The sequence below is a fragment of the Drosophila willistoni genome, assembly GCF_018902025.1.
Source record: "Drosophila willistoni isolate 14030-0811.24 chromosome 2L unlocalized genomic scaffold, UCI_dwil_1.1 Seg168, whole genome shotgun sequence".
NCBI lineage: Eukaryota > Metazoa > Arthropoda > Insecta > Diptera > Drosophilidae > Drosophila > Drosophila willistoni.
In genome coordinates, this window is record NW_025814047.1 from 19093608 (window position 1) to 19109901 (window position 16294).

Below are 16294 nucleotides of genomic sequence, written 5' to 3' on the forward strand. Positions count from 1 at the left end.
TCTCACAAAAAAAAAAATATTTAAAATGTTTTCAAAACCACTCTAAGCCAAGGGGGCCGTAGCAGTCAAAGAGAAAAGGGGTTTTTTAAAAAGTATGATGTTCACGAAAAAACAGACCTCAAGCTTATGCTAAAGCAATCCGGCGCATGTAGCTATTTTATCGTTGGTTTATAAGTATGACAGCTATATAATTTAATTATCCGATTTTTATCAAATTCGGCAGAGTCCTTAATGTGTATATAAAACTGATAAATATAATTATTTATGATAAAATATCAAAGAAGCTAACTTCGGCTATGCCGAATTATATATACCCTTGAAGTCCTTGGCAATAATATTTTTACATTTTGAAATTTCTTTCCTTGCAACTCAATTCGTTAATACACAAACAAAACATTATTATTCTTCTTACTACAATTGTTTCTTCTTCTTCCATCATACCCTAAGCAAAGCGCGGCACGCATACACATACAGTTCATGTAACGTTGTGTCTGTGTGTGTATGCATGTGCTCTGTTGATTTATTGATGACATAGTTGGCAGCGCTTGAGCCGATTTATATTGACTGTAACTTGTGCTCTATTTACTACGACGAGTTCACCCTTTTTCAGGTTGTCGCAATTCTTTTCCCATTTGAATCTGTTAACTAAACTTGGGATAATTGGAACTATTTTTGGCCGCTGCTTCATACAAGCGCAACCAGTGTGCATTGGCTTGTCGGACAGTAGCCATGTATTGAGAATGGCGATTATTAATTTCAGCCGTGTTAAGCTAATAGTAGACACGAAATGGGTTTCGTGCTGCCCGACGTCGAGTTTTTTACGATGAGGAAGCAACGCGGGGCATTTCAAAGGCTATCCAACGATTAAAAAAAAAACGGAGGTTAACTTCGACCGTGTCAAAGTTTGTATACCCTTGCAACTTTTTTGGTAACTCTATCCTTACCTTTAGCCATCAAAGTGGAAAAAAGTTTTATCTAAATCGAGTAAACTTTGCGAAAGAACGACGTCAGAAAAAAGCTTCTGCTCTCTGACGTGACGGTCGTGTTTTTGCAAAGCTCCTGAGTTTTTATTAATATTTATTGTTTTCTCTCAGTTTTTAATTGTGCTTAGTTTGTTTACGCTTTCAATGGTGTTCTTTGCTTGACACCCTTGTGTCTTATTTCCATAATTCGCCAAATTAAATAGTTTAAGCAGTTTTTCTGTTTCGTGATTAGTGTTTGGTGCATTTAATTTTTTTTCTTTTTATTTTTTTCTCTCTCGTCATTGCTTCTGCAGTTGCTTCCCTCATCGCCCCCATCATACCATCAGTGCTAGTGGCTTTGTTGTTCTCTCTGCTTTGTGCTTGTGCTCAGCTTCTCTCCCGCGTAATCACTTTTGTAAGGCCGCCTCTCAAAGCTCGGCTTATAACTGTTCTTGCACTCTCTCTTGTGCTGTGCACTCTAGCTGTTCTCTTTGTTTTATTTGTAATTATTGATTTCCTATCGATAATTATCTTTGTGCTGTGTATTTAAATTTTTCTATTTATTCTTATATACATAAATATTTATTTATTTTTTTTTTTTTTGCCTTGTGTTTCTTTTGGCTTTATAATGGCTTGTTGTCTACCTACTTGCAAGCCTTTTGATCGTTTTGATGATCAGTATAGAGCAATATCTTGTTGGCTTTGCGATAATCTTATTCACTTAAAATGTGCTGGCCTCAATGGCCGCGACTACGACAAATTTTCTGGTTTGTCTGTGTCTAAGCCTGAGCTTGGCTTAATGCGCTGGACTTGCCCATCTTGTGCCAGCCAGCAGCTTGATTTTAGCCGTATGTATAGGGATATTCGTTTAAAGTTTTTTTCTTTAAACAAACTGGCCAAACAGCTGTCTAACGAGTGTTACTCTAGCGTACATTTATTGTCGCAATTCAAGTTTGTTCCACCTTCTGAGAAGTCGCCCAAGAAATGTACCCTTGAGTTGCCTCTGCTTCAAAAAACTAATAACGTCTAGTCTTTGCATTCATTATCAAAATGTAAGAGGACTTCTTACCAAGCTCTCGAACCTGTTCTGTGATAGCCAAACCTTTTCGGCTGACATATTAGCTTTCTCTGAAACTTGGCTTAACTCCTCTGTTTTGGATAATGAAATTCTTTCTAATAACTTTATTTCTTATAGGCTTGATCGTGTTGGTCGTCGTGGCGGTGGAGTACTCATTGCTGTTAACTCGAATCTGTGTTCAAGTGTTGTGCCGATTGATCTGCCCTTAGGTATTGAGTTTATTTGCGTCGAAATTACATGTTCCAGCTTTAGCTTATATATTTCTTGTTCATATATTCCTCCAGCTTCTGATATAACGACCTATATGCACCATGCTGATGCTTTACAAACTATTTTTAATCGTCTTAAAGATCGTGATCTCCTTATGGTTTTAGGTGATTTCAACTTGCCTAATATTTCTTGGCTTGTTGATGATAATCTATCTTTCTTAATTCCTTCATCTCAACATGTTTTTCTTCTAAAAGAATCCTTGATCTTGTTTATGTCTCTGATCCCACTTTTAGTGCTGTATCCCGAACACAGCCCCTAGTGAAACCTGAAGATCCCTATCACCCTACCATTGAAGTTACTATTTCTTACAATTCCGTTGCTAATTCATTTAATAACATCGCAAATTCTCGTCGTAGATGTTTTCGTAAAACAAATTTCAATCTTCTTAATAGCCTTATTTTCTCTTTTGATTGGTTATTTCTATTTGAGTGCTGCGATATAGATCGTGCAGTGAAGTTTTTCTACTCTTCTCTTAATTCTCTAATTGATAAGTGCGTTCCTTATGTGAATGTCTCCGCCGTCTCCAGCGCGCCAGTCTGGTTCACACGTAGGCTCTCTAATATCCTAGTATTACTGAAAAAAAAGTATCCTAGTATATTATCAAAAAAAAACTTTCACTCGTTGCAGAGGACGGACGTGTTTTTTTTGCGCTTATCAACTTTTATTTTTTCTCGCGATTAAATACTTTTACATAACTCTTAAATTATCGGTTTTAATTAATAATAATTACAACATCCGAATTTTATTTTCATTTCGCGAATTCTTGCTGTCGTTTTTGTTTAAATTTAAATAAAATCAAAACTTACAACAAAACTTGCATTAGCGGTGTTGTTGTTTTGTTTATCTCTTTTGCTTTTGTGTCTTTACCGTTTTAACTAACTCTCGCGCTCTTGCGTACAAATTGTTGTTGCATGTGTTCAATTTGACGCACTCTCCCGCTCTTTCCTATTCTTGATTGATTTGCGCTCTCGTCTTTTGCCTACCCGCGACTCTGTGATACGTGTTTTTGTTTTTGTGTTTTCATTTCTTTTTATTCTTTAGTTGTGAAGGCTTACTCTGCACATTAACCCTTGTGTCAGAACTGGTCAGTATATTCTTATACACAGATTTTTTACCTTTAGAATTTTTATTTTTTATTTTTTTGTATTTCCTTTTGTAATTAAATTAAACTTTTGATAAAATGGTTGTCTGCTCAAAAAATAATTGCATAGTTGCCACTAATGCGGTTGAATCCCATGATTATATTCTTTGTTGGTTGTGTGACAATGCGGTTCACGCTAAGTGTGCAGGTTACACAGGCAGAATCAAGGAGTCTATTGCTAAAGGTGGTGGCTTAAAATATGGATGTGATGCTTGCCGGGAGGTCGAGAATGAGATGCGCTCTTTCATGAGGCGGACTAGATATAGTTTTGACACTTTAAGGGCAGGTTTTAATAAACTCCAAGCGGAGTTTACTGCGGTGGAGACTCAGTTCAGAAGTTTATCGCTTATGAATGAGTCTCCGAAACGTAAAAGGACCAGTCCTTGGGGTGTTTCTGTATCTGTAGATCCGCCAGCGTCTCTTATCGTCCCCGACCGGTCTCATGCACCGTCCACTCCTAATGTACAGCAATTGATATCGTTTAAGAGCCCGGTTGTGAATGCTATTAGTAATGAATTACCGGTATCACCTGGGAATGATCTCTTAAAAACGATGCCTATTGTAATGTTCGATGTGTCTGGGCAATTACCCATTCCAATGGAAATTGCCGATAGTTCTAAAAGTATCGAGGGCCCCGTAAATAAGTTGACTGCTGCAGTGGGTGACTTGTCCAACGTTACTGCTGCGGCTGACGCTTCGGGACCGCGGCCTCTCGTTGGCATACCACCAAAGAAACATATATTTGTTTCTAGGCTAGACCCTGTTGTCACATCTGATGATGTAATAGCCTATATTCGGAAGAAAGTTAACGTCTCGAATATTGCGGTGGAGAAGTTTAAATTTAAATTTTCTTATTCTCGGGACATTTCGTCCTTTAAAATTAGTGTTTCTGCCAATATCTTCGACACTATATGTCGAGAAGATTTTTGGTCTAAACATATAATTGTTAAGGAATATACTGTAAAAAAGAAAAATCGGCAACCGATTCGCTTGCCTACAACAACAACTAATACTATTCCTGCCACATCAGCATCTGCTGGTGTGTCAAAAAACTAGCTTTGTCCCTTAACCTGGGACAACCCCTTTCCGTTCCCGAAGCCGATTAACGTTCCTGAGTTGATCATTCAGGAATATCTGGATTAACCTCCACCATGTGAGGAATCGATCACCATTATACACAGGTTGAAGACACATTCTTTAGAGTCAGTTTTCCGATACGAGGAAAATAGAAGGCGAGCTGGGTGTCCCAACCTGAGGAATATACTCAAGTGGAGGCACCCCACTCCTGTTCGCAGACGGCCAAGATAACCTGAGTAATAAACTAAATGACAGAATCAAGAACAAGAGTTTAATATTTTCGGTCGGGGTACTAGTTTTTGGTTTTTCAACCATTCGTATACTTTTATTTTCAGCAGTTCCTTTCTCAGAAGGAAGGTTTTGGCCTTTCAGTCAAGAATGAACTTTTTCCGCCCTCTCTGCAGGAGGACTTGGTTTTTCAACCAGTCATTCAGCCAATCAAACGACTCTTTCCGCCCTCTCTGAAGGAGGACTTGGTCTTTCAACCACTTATTCGTTAATCAAGAATGAACTCTTTCCGCCCTCTCTGAAGGAGGACTTGGTCTTTCAACCAGTCATTCAAAGAATGAACTTTTTCCGCCCTCTCTGAAGGAGGACTTGGTCTTTCAACCAGTCATTCGCTAATCAAAACGACTCTTTCCGCCCTCTCCGAAGGAGGACTTGGTCTTTCAACCAGTTATTCGTTAATTCAGAATGAACTCTTTCCGCCCTCTCTGAAGGAGGACTTGGTCTTTCAACCAGTCATTCAAAGAATGAACTTTTTCCGCCCTCTCTGAAGGAGGACTTGGTCTTTCAACCAGTCATTCACTTATTGCAAGACACAGGAAGGAGGAATTAGCTGACATGTCCCCCCATATTGAACCACCTCACTGCATGTGGTCATCATTCTTTTTTTTATAATTTTTTCCTCTTTTTTTTTTTTTTTTAAAGGCCTGTTGCCACGGGAGCGTGTCATTCCCCTTCCGGTTTCTTTTTATTCACATATTAACGCCAAAAATGCAAGAGGCGCAAAAAATTTCCCCTCGTTTTGCTAATTCCGCCTTGCCTGACATCTGCCGGCGTGAGAATGCGGTCTTAGCAAAACGCGTTTGGGGCGGTTACTTGAAGAGTCAGCAGTTTTATGCAAGCCGAGGCACGCGTTGGTCTCAAATATCACCATCACCAGGTGAAGCATTTTCCGTTGGCCAAGTGGCCTAGATTATAATTTTCGTGTTTTGTTCTTTTTTTTTTATTTGGCATAGGTCAGGTTTGTGCCTGAGCAATTAATTATTTTACTTTACTACGCGTCTTGCTGACATGGCTTGCATTCAACTGTGAAGCTCTTCCTACTATTGTCTAGACCCGTAATGTTTCTAGATTCCCCCCGAAGGGTGGTTAGCACAATCATGGCTTCTAGAAAAATTACGGGTCCCTGCTCGGGCGCCAGTTATGAGTTTCCATTCCCCTTATAGGGGAATTCTTACCATTTCCTTCCTAGGAGTGTTAAGGATGGGACTTGGGAAACTCAGGATTTTCACAGTGAGACACAACACAAACTTGATTTTGTAACGTTATAAGTTTTATTTAGCTTGTCGCTTGATTTGGTTAGTTCTACGTTTAAACTAAGACTGCCTGCTCTGTCGAGCGTGGTCCATTAAATATACCCCGAGATGCCCAAAGGGCGCTGGCTGCGGTGTCGTGCCGCTGGCAGCGGCGTTGGGATCGTGTCAGAAGTGGGTCGCCTTGGGTCTTGGGTCTTGGGTCACATATTTTGATAGGGTCGCATAAACATAAGTTGCTTACTTGGCTAAGTGTGTTTACAGGAAATAAAAGATGTAGGTAGCTTAGTTGACTAAAAGATATGGGCCGCGATGCACGCGTGCTGTGGGTGGTCTGTTTGTGTTCCTAACATGTGTGAAAGGTGTGTGTATAGTGTTGGTGTTCCTAACGTGTGTGGAAGGTGTGTGTATGGTCAAGGGATGGTGTCACTTAGAGGGTATTTTGCCCGATGCTCGTTCAGGCGCTTCTGGTAAAATGTGTTGATCGAGTCCCGCTGTGATGGGAGAAGCCGGGGTGCGGGGCATGGTCTGATAATTGAAGGACAAGGTGTCCCAGGGGTGCTGGTTGTATGAGAGGAGGTCTCGTGTGAGAATGAGTGTGCTAACTTATATGTGTATGACTGTGCCGAATTTGATAAAGATCGGGTTACTATATCATATAGCTCCCATAGGAACGATCGGTGGAAAACAGTGACTTTGATCAATATCGTCGTTATTTGCTATGCTAAGATTGTAGGCCGTTCTTTCGGAAACAGCTTTTTTAGATAAAACGTTTTTCCACTTTGATGGCTATAGGTAAGGAAAAAGTTACCAAAAAAGTTGCAAGGGTATACAAACTTTGACGCGGTCGAAGTTAGCCCCGGCCCTCTGGTTTTGACTTCAGTTCTTATTTTCTCGACTTCTAAATAAGGGAATAATTTTTATTATTGTAATTTTTGCTATAATTTGTTGGTTATTGAATTCAGATGATGAAGTTTAAAATTGGTCTCCATAGTTCAAACCGTGTCTGGGAGTCTGTCTTGAGAGGGTGTATAACACAATGCAAGCCTCTCGTTTCAAAAAGGAATTTACAGATTAGAATGCAATTTGCAAGGCAAAATGTTAATAAGCCCCTAACGTTTTGGAAAAACGTGCTTTGAAATGACGAATCCAAATTTTGTCGAAATGGATCTGAATAGTCATTCCAGGGAGAAGGAAAATAACCCAATCTTCATTCGTTGAATTTTGAATTCATCATTTCCATTTCCATTTCTTGTTCTTCTTCTTCCACATTCTGCATGCTGCGATTGGCCCGCATACACATAGAGTTTACGTCGCGTTGCGTTTGTGTGTGTATGCGTGTGCTCAGCTGATCTGTGGATTTCAAGCAATGACGTAGTATGGTCGGTTTCTATTGACTGTAACTTGTGTTATATTTATCCGATCTGATTGAAATTTCGGGATCTGATGTTTTATATCTAAAACTATCCTACTAGTAAATTTTTATAAAAATGTTTCTTCTAGAGCTATATGATATAGTGGTCCGATCCTGACAATTTTCATACTTTAGCTTGGGAACTGTTAACCAAGCTGTATGAAAATAATCGGAGGGTATTTTCCGAACAATTAAGTCGGATCGTCGAATTTACCGATTATCAATAATCAATCCGCAAAAAATGTAAAGGGAGTGATTGACATAATTAATGAGTCAATACACTTAATTAAAATAAAAGCAAATTTGTCCGTTCAAGTTGAAGTTGATTCGCTCAACTGCTGCTAAGGAAATTCAAAAGAGAGGCTCTACAATTATTCGAGAGTCAGATTAGAAAAACCGGGCAGATACAATTGTTATCTGATGTCATGGAATACTTGGAGCAAAGATATTGCTCGCTAAGTGCCATGAGAAAGTTAGAGAAAAAACCATTACAAAAAAAGTCGGTTGCGGTGTTTAAAGATAGTTGTCTGATCTGCAAAGGTTTCTGGCATAGCGCACTTTTGTGCTACAATTTTAAAGCGCTAACACCTAAAGAAAGAGTGGAAATACCCAAAAAAGTACAATTGTGTACAAGATGCTTGAAGCATTCAAGCCACAAGAGATGCACTAGTTAAATGGTTATAATACCACTGCAAGGGTATAAATATGTCATTCGACGGGAAATTCAATTCACTTATATTTGTAGTTCATGGAAAAAAGTACTTTAGTACAAACTAGTGTTGCAAAATGCCTTCGCCCAAAGAATCAATAATTTCCATACAAAATTCTGATTTTTAGTTTACTCCAAATCGAAAGTTGGGGCTAAATTAAACATTTTTGGTATGCAGCTTATCTTATTTTTGCTAAATCTACAACTTCTTCCAAGAGTTCATACTTCTATCTGTAATATTTAAGATTTTGGAAAAAACGACTTAAATACATGCCCCCCACATGCACCTCTGAAAAAAAAAGATTAAACTATGAAGACCAATTTTACAGTTCATCATCTGAATTCAATAAGCAACAAATTAGGTAAAAAATTAAATATTTATACATAACAATACTTACTTAACAAGATTGGTGTATTAAGTATCAATCAATCAAATTGCAATCGAACTTACAATTAGCAAAATGTATACACTATGTTAATCTAGGTCAAATTGTGGTAGGTTGTGGTTTAATTCAGACGATTCTTAGAAATGTGCTCTCTGCAGCTCGCATCAATTTCGTTAGTATTTCTGCCACCGGTCTGGTTTCGTCGTGCAAGCAAATTAACTCACACTCAAGACAATAATTTAACAGCTCACTTAACTGTAGTCGTCTTGCTCTATGTAACTCAATCTCGTTGTAGCAACTCACTCGCCTGTTTTCTCTTCTCTTGGTCTCTCTTTGTCTGCTTCCACATCAATTATCTCAACTTCGTGTCCGCTGCCTTCTTCTCCTTTGGTCTTATCAGCGTCGTCTGCTCTCATACAACAGTTTGTCGTGTCCGCTCTATTGGTTGTTCGCTTCTTCGGTGAACACTAACTATAATCAACTCCGTGCTCGCTGTCTGCTGTCTCGGTCTGTCTGATTCCACAGTACACCCTCGTTGTCATCAACTTCGTGTCTGCTGTCTGCTTCCACAGTGAACACTAATTATCATCAACTTCGTGTCCGCTGTCTGCTCTCTCTTTTCCTCTCGAGTCACCACCCTTCTGAGTGCTAACGGCGCCAAAATTTTTCGTGACGCTCTTGTCGAGTCGTCTAACCGCTCACTGTCTCGCCATCCACTCGTCGCCTCTCGTACAGTCACACCAACATGCACTGTTTTTTGAACTTGTAGTTACTGTGTCTTGTGAAATTTGTTCGCCAACAAGCTTTATTATGTGTATGTATTACACGTTAATGCATGCAATTTTTACAATTTTCTGTTCACTTGCGAACTTTACACACACACATAAATTTCACTAATTGTCTTGGGCCAAAAATCACGGTTGAGCCCCTAGTTTGTGGGATTATACTTTCCCTTACTATATTCTTTATTATTATGACAGGATGTGATTTCCTTATACATATAAATATATTTTTATGACAGCAGTCCTCGGTAGATGAGTTGTCTAAGTGACCTAGTCATTTAGTCAACTGAACAACGAGGATCCGGGTTCGAATCCCAGGCTAGTGTATGGATGTAGTTTTTCGTCTAAGCCGAAGGCCTTAGTTGCCAGTGCTTGTAATATATAGTTAGGTTGATAGTTTATAACTATATCCTATACTTTAATAATAATAATAATAATAATAATAATAATTTTTATGACAATTGCCCGTGTGCATACTGTATTAGATCTTATCTAGATTATTATTTTGGCTTAAGGCCCTCTTTGTTACACATTTATTTTGTAGGAGATATGCTTTGTAAAAAATATATGCGCACAAAATTATGACAATTATCAATAACAATATATTTGTCAATTTTAAATCAATATTTGATTATTTGTATTTATTTTTTACATGAGCAGTGCAGTCTACTGTTTTTACCCGTACATCATATAGCTCCCATACAAACGGCAAAGTCACGAACAGTGACTTTTCTCAATAAGGGCCTTATTGTCATGAAATTTAATATTAAAGTGTTTATTACACCTATAAACAACTGTGCCAAATTTGAGTAAGATCAGGTGGCTATATCATATAGCTCCCATAGGAACGATCAGTCGAAAACAGTGACTTTTGCCATTAACTTCGTTACTTTTGACACGATTGTTTTTATACCCTTGCAGAAGGTATTATAAAATTGGTCAGATGTTTGTAACGCACAGAAGGAGACGTTTCCGACCCCATAAAGTATATATATTCTTGATCAGCATGAGAAGCTGAGTTGATATAGCCATGTCCGTCTGTCCGTCTGTCCGTCCGTCTGTGCGTATGCGTTTTACTCAGCCGTCTTAAGAGCTATCGGTCTGAAATTTTGTTTCGGGGTTTTTTATTACCCGGGAAAAATAAAGTATGAAATTCATAAGGATCGGACCACTATATCATATAGCTCTAGAAGAACTAGAAGAAACATTTTCATAAAAATCGGAGTATGCTATGAAATTTACATATGTGATAATATTGGATATAAAACCCCAGATCCCAAAATTTGAATGTGATCGGATAAATATAACACACACAGGCGCAACGCTACATGAACTGTATGTGTATGTGTGCGTTACTTTGCTTTGGGAATAAGGGAAGAAGAAGAACAAATTGTAAAATAGAGAGTAAAATTGTTTTGTTTGTATATTGATGAATTGAGTTGCAGAAAACAAATTTTGAACATGTAAAATTATTATTACCAAGGACTGCAAGGGTATATAAACTTCGGCATAGCCGATGTTAGCTTCTTTGATATTTAATTTAAACATTTGTTAGTTTATTATATCTGTTAATGATTGTGCCGAATTTTATAAAGATCGAGTAACTATATCATATAGCTCCCATAGGAACGATCGGTGGAAACACTTTCGCAAACATTTTCCTTTTTAGATAAAACCTTTTCCACTTTGATGGCTATTGGTAAGGAAATGTTGCAAGGGTATACAAACTTTGACGCGGTCGAAGTAAGGCCCGGCCCTCTGGTTTTCTTTATTATTAAATATCCAAGAAGCTAACTTCGGCATAGCCGAACAGACATGGTTGTTGATACTGATCAAGAGTATATATTCTCTGTTGTTGATACTGATCAAGAGTATATATTCTCTTGATCAGTATCAACAACCATGTCTGTTTGTTCGTCCGTCGGTTCTGATTAACACCCAGATCTCGGAGGCTATAAAAACTAGAGTCACCAAATTTGATATGTAGTCTCGTGTAGTGTGCGACAAATTAAGAATTTTTATCCACTACTTTGAAATCAAATTTACTAAAATGAAAAATTTAATAGTATAAACTGACACGAGCAATCTGTTCAATAACATTATTTATTTATAATTACCTACTAATCGTAGTCTAAATAAATAAATAAAATATCAAAGAAGCTACAAAACCTTCAAGGTATCACTCTGTCCGTTTTTAACTCACTATACCCGCAACTTTCCTTTTATGTAAAATTACGTCTGTATGTGTGTGTGTGTGCTCTGCTGCTGTGGTGATTGTAAGCAATGACTTAGTTGGATGCTGGTAGCCTTATTAGCAACAATTGAGCAGAACCGATTTTTATTGACTGTATCTTGTGTTCTATACATATACTTAGCGTAGTTTTTTTGGGCAAAATACCTTTTTTTTGACCGTGGAGGCGGGATGCCACGTCCATTTTGTCAAAGAACAATTGCATGAAATATTAATTACTTCACGCAATGTAATGATTTTTGGGTATTTGTATATTTGTATTTATCAGTGTTTTCATTTGCTGCTACATAGCAGCAATTTCAATAAAAATATTGCTCTGCTCCCGCTACTGCTCTGATTTCGAAGGGCTACGTAGCATAGCAGAGAGCACAAACGGAAAACGATTGCTCTTCTGCTCTGCTCCGTAGCATACATCGTCGGAGCACAGAGCAATAGCAAGAGCAAAAAATTTTCGATACGCTATTTGTAGTTGTAGCAATAGCACAAGCATTAAAAGCGAGATGAGAGCGGAGCAAACAAAATAAATTTTTGTGCTACTGCTACGGAGCATTTCCTTTTCTGTTGCTCTCGTAGCAATTTCGTAGTCGCTCTCATAGTAGATCTGTACTAGAGGTGAGCATGGGCCGAAATGTTACATCCAACCCAACTCAGCCCATGGGCTTAAAATTTCACCCGCACCCGAAAGCTAAAAAAAATGTGGAAATTCAGAGGAAACTGTAATGCCACAAACCGGGAGCACAACAGAGATAAATCCAACATGGAAGTTAAGATGGAGAAGAGGGTATAGCGGACGCATCTGCAATATTAGCAGTGGCCACGATCGCTGGGTAACATGAGTCAGCCAATGCTTGTGATTCTTGGATTTGGCGCTTACATTCACAGTTGCTTGGCGATAAGCATCAATGTGTTTCGCAAGGTGAAAGTCTAAGGATCAATTCTGGAGTGATGCCACTGTTGTGCTCCTAGTTTGTGGAATTACAGTTTCCTCTGAATGTCCAAATTTTTTTTAGCTTTCGGGTGCGGGTGAAATTCTAAGCCCATGGGCTGAGTTGGGTTGGATGTAACATTTCGGCCCATGCTCACCTCTAGTACAGATCTACTATGAGAGCGACTACGAAGTTGCTACGAGAGCGACTACGAAATTGCTACGAGAGCAACAGAAAAGGAAATGCTCCGTAGCAGTAGCACAAAAATTTATTTTGTTTGATCCACTCTCATCTCGCTTTTAATGCTTGTGCTATTGCTACAACTACAAATAGCGTATCGAAAATTTTTTGCTCTTGCTATTGCTCTATGCTCCGACGATGTATGCTACGGAGCAGAGCAGAAGAGCAATCGTTTTCCGTTTGTGCTCTCTGCTATGCTACGTAGCCTTTCGAAATCAGAGCAGTAGCGGGAGCAAAAAAAAAACTCCGACGTAGCATAGCATTTTCAATCCCTGGTATTTATTATGACAAAGTGTCATAATGTATTAAGAAAGGGGAAAGGTATACAAACCTTTTTTTTTAATGTTTTTTATTTTTTTTAATATTTTGCATTCGAATAGTGTTGTGTGAAGTATTTGAATTAAATCGGAATAAAACAGTCAAAGATATAACGCTTCAACTGATTGGCCTTCAGTGAATCTGTTTGAGTATATAAAACTTTAAGTCGATTTTGTGACGAACAGCATTTTCCAAATCGGTGAGCAACTAATATTTCAACAATTTTTAATTAAGTATTTTCTGTTTATTTTTTTAGAACTGCTTATGGTATGGCGTTTGTAATACCGATGCATTAAATCATAACCAATATTGTTCCTATAATGGTTCATCAAAAACAATGCCAAATGAAGGAATAGCCTTGCTAAAAGAAAGGTGCAGCTTTTTATTGGATGATGGTCAAACTAAATTTTGCTGTGACACTGAACAGGTAAATAAAACTGTTAATTACTTATTGATTATATTAAAAGACGTGTGTGCAGTTTGCAAGATGATAAAAGACCAATTTAATAAGTAATGAGTAGCAGTACAAATGCAAGGTGTTAGAGTTGGCAAATAGAAAGTACTTTTCAATATACCCCCTTAATTGAATATCTGAAATATCTTTTGTTTAATTAAGAAATTATGTTAACCCCAGTCTAGATCCTAACAACGCTATTTTAAAAGCTGGGACTGGATTTGTTAGTGCATCTGCCGGCATGCCCTCCGAAGAAATGTACTCTATACCAATAGAGCCACTGGTCAAGCATTCACTAATAAACTTGAATTTTATATCTATATGTTTGGTTCTTGGAGAAAATGAATTATTCCTTATGATGTGCAACGCACTCTTGTTTTCACAACATAGCACGATCTTGTTGGTATCAATGAGATGAAGTTCCTTCTGCAGGCGCAATAACCATATGGCTTCTTGTATGGCAGATACTGCTGCCATATATTCTGCTTCTGTAGAGGACAGTGCAACGGTCCTCTGCCGTTGGGAACACCGCGATTTTATTCACCTTGTTGTACATAAACGTATCCTGATGTCGATCTCCTTCCATCTAGGTCTCCGTCCGTGACAAAAATTTGCCTCAAATCAAGAAAACGAGTACAGCTGACAATCTGATGCGTGAGAAAGATAGAAAAAACAAAGCAGCAATAAATTATTTCATGTGTGTTCTCTCAACATAGCGACATTGATCTGCTTACGTAGAAATGGTGAAGTAAAGTTAATCCATTGACAAAAATTTGCCTCAAATCAAGAAAACGAGTACAGCAGACAATCTGATGCAAGAGAAAGATAGAAAAACAAAGCAGTTTTTTCATGTGTGGTCTCAACACACTCAACATAGCGACATAGATCTGCTTGCATGGAAATGGTGAAGAAAAAAACTAAATCCACAATCATACTCTTGATTTTTTTGTGTGAGGACTTCGACAGCCGTTCGTTTACACGCATTAGAGGTGCCGAACGTGTTCGTCCCCCGGGGGATATGAGTGCCGGCTCCGATTTTTACCGATTTTTGCACGAATTAACTATACCCCGTTAAACCATCTCCAGCAGCATGATACGTGATGCATCTGTTGAGAGTTCCTTTCAGAAACTTCGCCCATATGTTTCATTTTAAATCTCTGCGATAGCTCGCCCTTGATTTTAGCTACCATTTGTTTGTTGCTGAAAATTAATATATCGTCGCCATATACTGCCAAATATACGATGGTGGATCCAGTTACGTAATGGTATACACACTGATCCACTTCGTCACGTTGAAGACCAAAGCCTAGTAGAACCTTGTTCAGCATTTCATTCCAGAGTCTGCTTGCCTGCCTAAGCCCATAGACCGATTTATTGAGGCGACAAACTTTTCCTGATTGATCGTCGAAGCCTTCAGGCTGACGCATGTAGATTTCCTCTTGTAACTCGCCATTACGAAAAGCTGTCACAGCATACTTAGCCGCGGCAGCAAACAGCACGCACATGGAAGTGTATCGCACGACTGGTGCAAACATCTCCGTGTAGTCAATACCCTCTTTCTGAGAAAACAACAAGTCTTGCCTTATAGCGAGGCATCAAGTCTCCAGATTCTCGTTTTGTTTTAAAGACCCATTTTCACTGTATCGCCACTTTACCATTTGCTAATTCCGATAGCATTAAAGTGTTATTTAATTCTTAAGAGCGCATTTCCGACTTCATTGCGTCTTGCGTCTACAATGGGTCGGCTTCCAGGGATTGGTTACCGTCTCTGCAATTATCCTCTAATGTGCACATTTCGCCAAAATGCTGTGTTGAGTCTCTGCAATTATTTTCGATGAAAACGACGTCCTTTTTTTTGCATATAGTTTCCCACGCTTTTGCTTTGGGATATGAGCCATTGCTGTACAGACAAATATACGCATATACTTCAAGTTTGGCTTAAACACGTTCCAAAGTTCTTCCGGAGATGAGCTATTTACACGACAAGGCATTCGGTTAGTTATATGAGCCGCAGTTTTAGCGGCTCCCGCCCAATAAATATTGGGCAATGCTGAGTCCAGCAACATGCAGCGCACTCTCTCCAGGAGGAGATGATGCAGAATAATAGCATTCTGCAAAAAATGTTCAAGCTCTCGGTTGCAATATTCCTTCCCATTTTCAGAACGCGAATTGCGAATTTTTCGTCCTGTTTGGTTCTCTGCCAGATTTTTGAAAATCTCGAACTTCCTGACTACATCTGACTTCTCCTTAATTGGGTACACAAACACCTTCCGAGAGTAATCATCAACGAAGATAAGCATAAATCTTGCACCAGCAAAGGACTTGACTCTCAATGGTCCAAGCACATCTGTGTGGACAAGATCTAAAAGACCTTCGGCACGGATTCAAGGCTGCTTGCTTATCGTTCGAGTTTGTTTTCCCCAATGCACACAATGCATTTATCCGGACACGATTCATTAACAGAGTATTCAACACCATCGGTGGCTTTTTTTACCAGCTGTAATTTTGTTTCACAAATGTGGCCCATCTTACGATGTATCAGTCGATACAGATCATTTTTCATTTAGCCAGTGGCTATCAAAATATTTTTCTTTTCAAAAACAGATTTCCGCACAAATTTGGAACATACTCCACTCCATGAATATTACCTTTAACTGTTTTGCCTTTGTTTTTTTGTTTGGAACAAAATTCCAGCATCGCCTCTGCTTTTTACATGCAGTTTCTCCTTGTTCCCTATTATTACGCTCT

At 38.7% G+C, this 16294-nt stretch overlaps 1 protein-coding gene across 1 annotated transcript in view; it reads left to right on the forward strand.

The window, feature by feature from the left end:
- Positions 1-16294, forward strand: part of LOC26530226 (NPC intracellular cholesterol transporter 1) — a 165382-nt gene that overhangs the window by 17267 nt on the left and 131821 nt on the right. The window contains exon 2 of the mRNA XM_047009564.1: positions 13349-13519. Within this exon, the coding sequence (XP_046865520.1) occupies positions 13349-13519 (171 nt within the window). The remainder of the gene's footprint in view (positions 1-13348; positions 13520-16294) is intronic.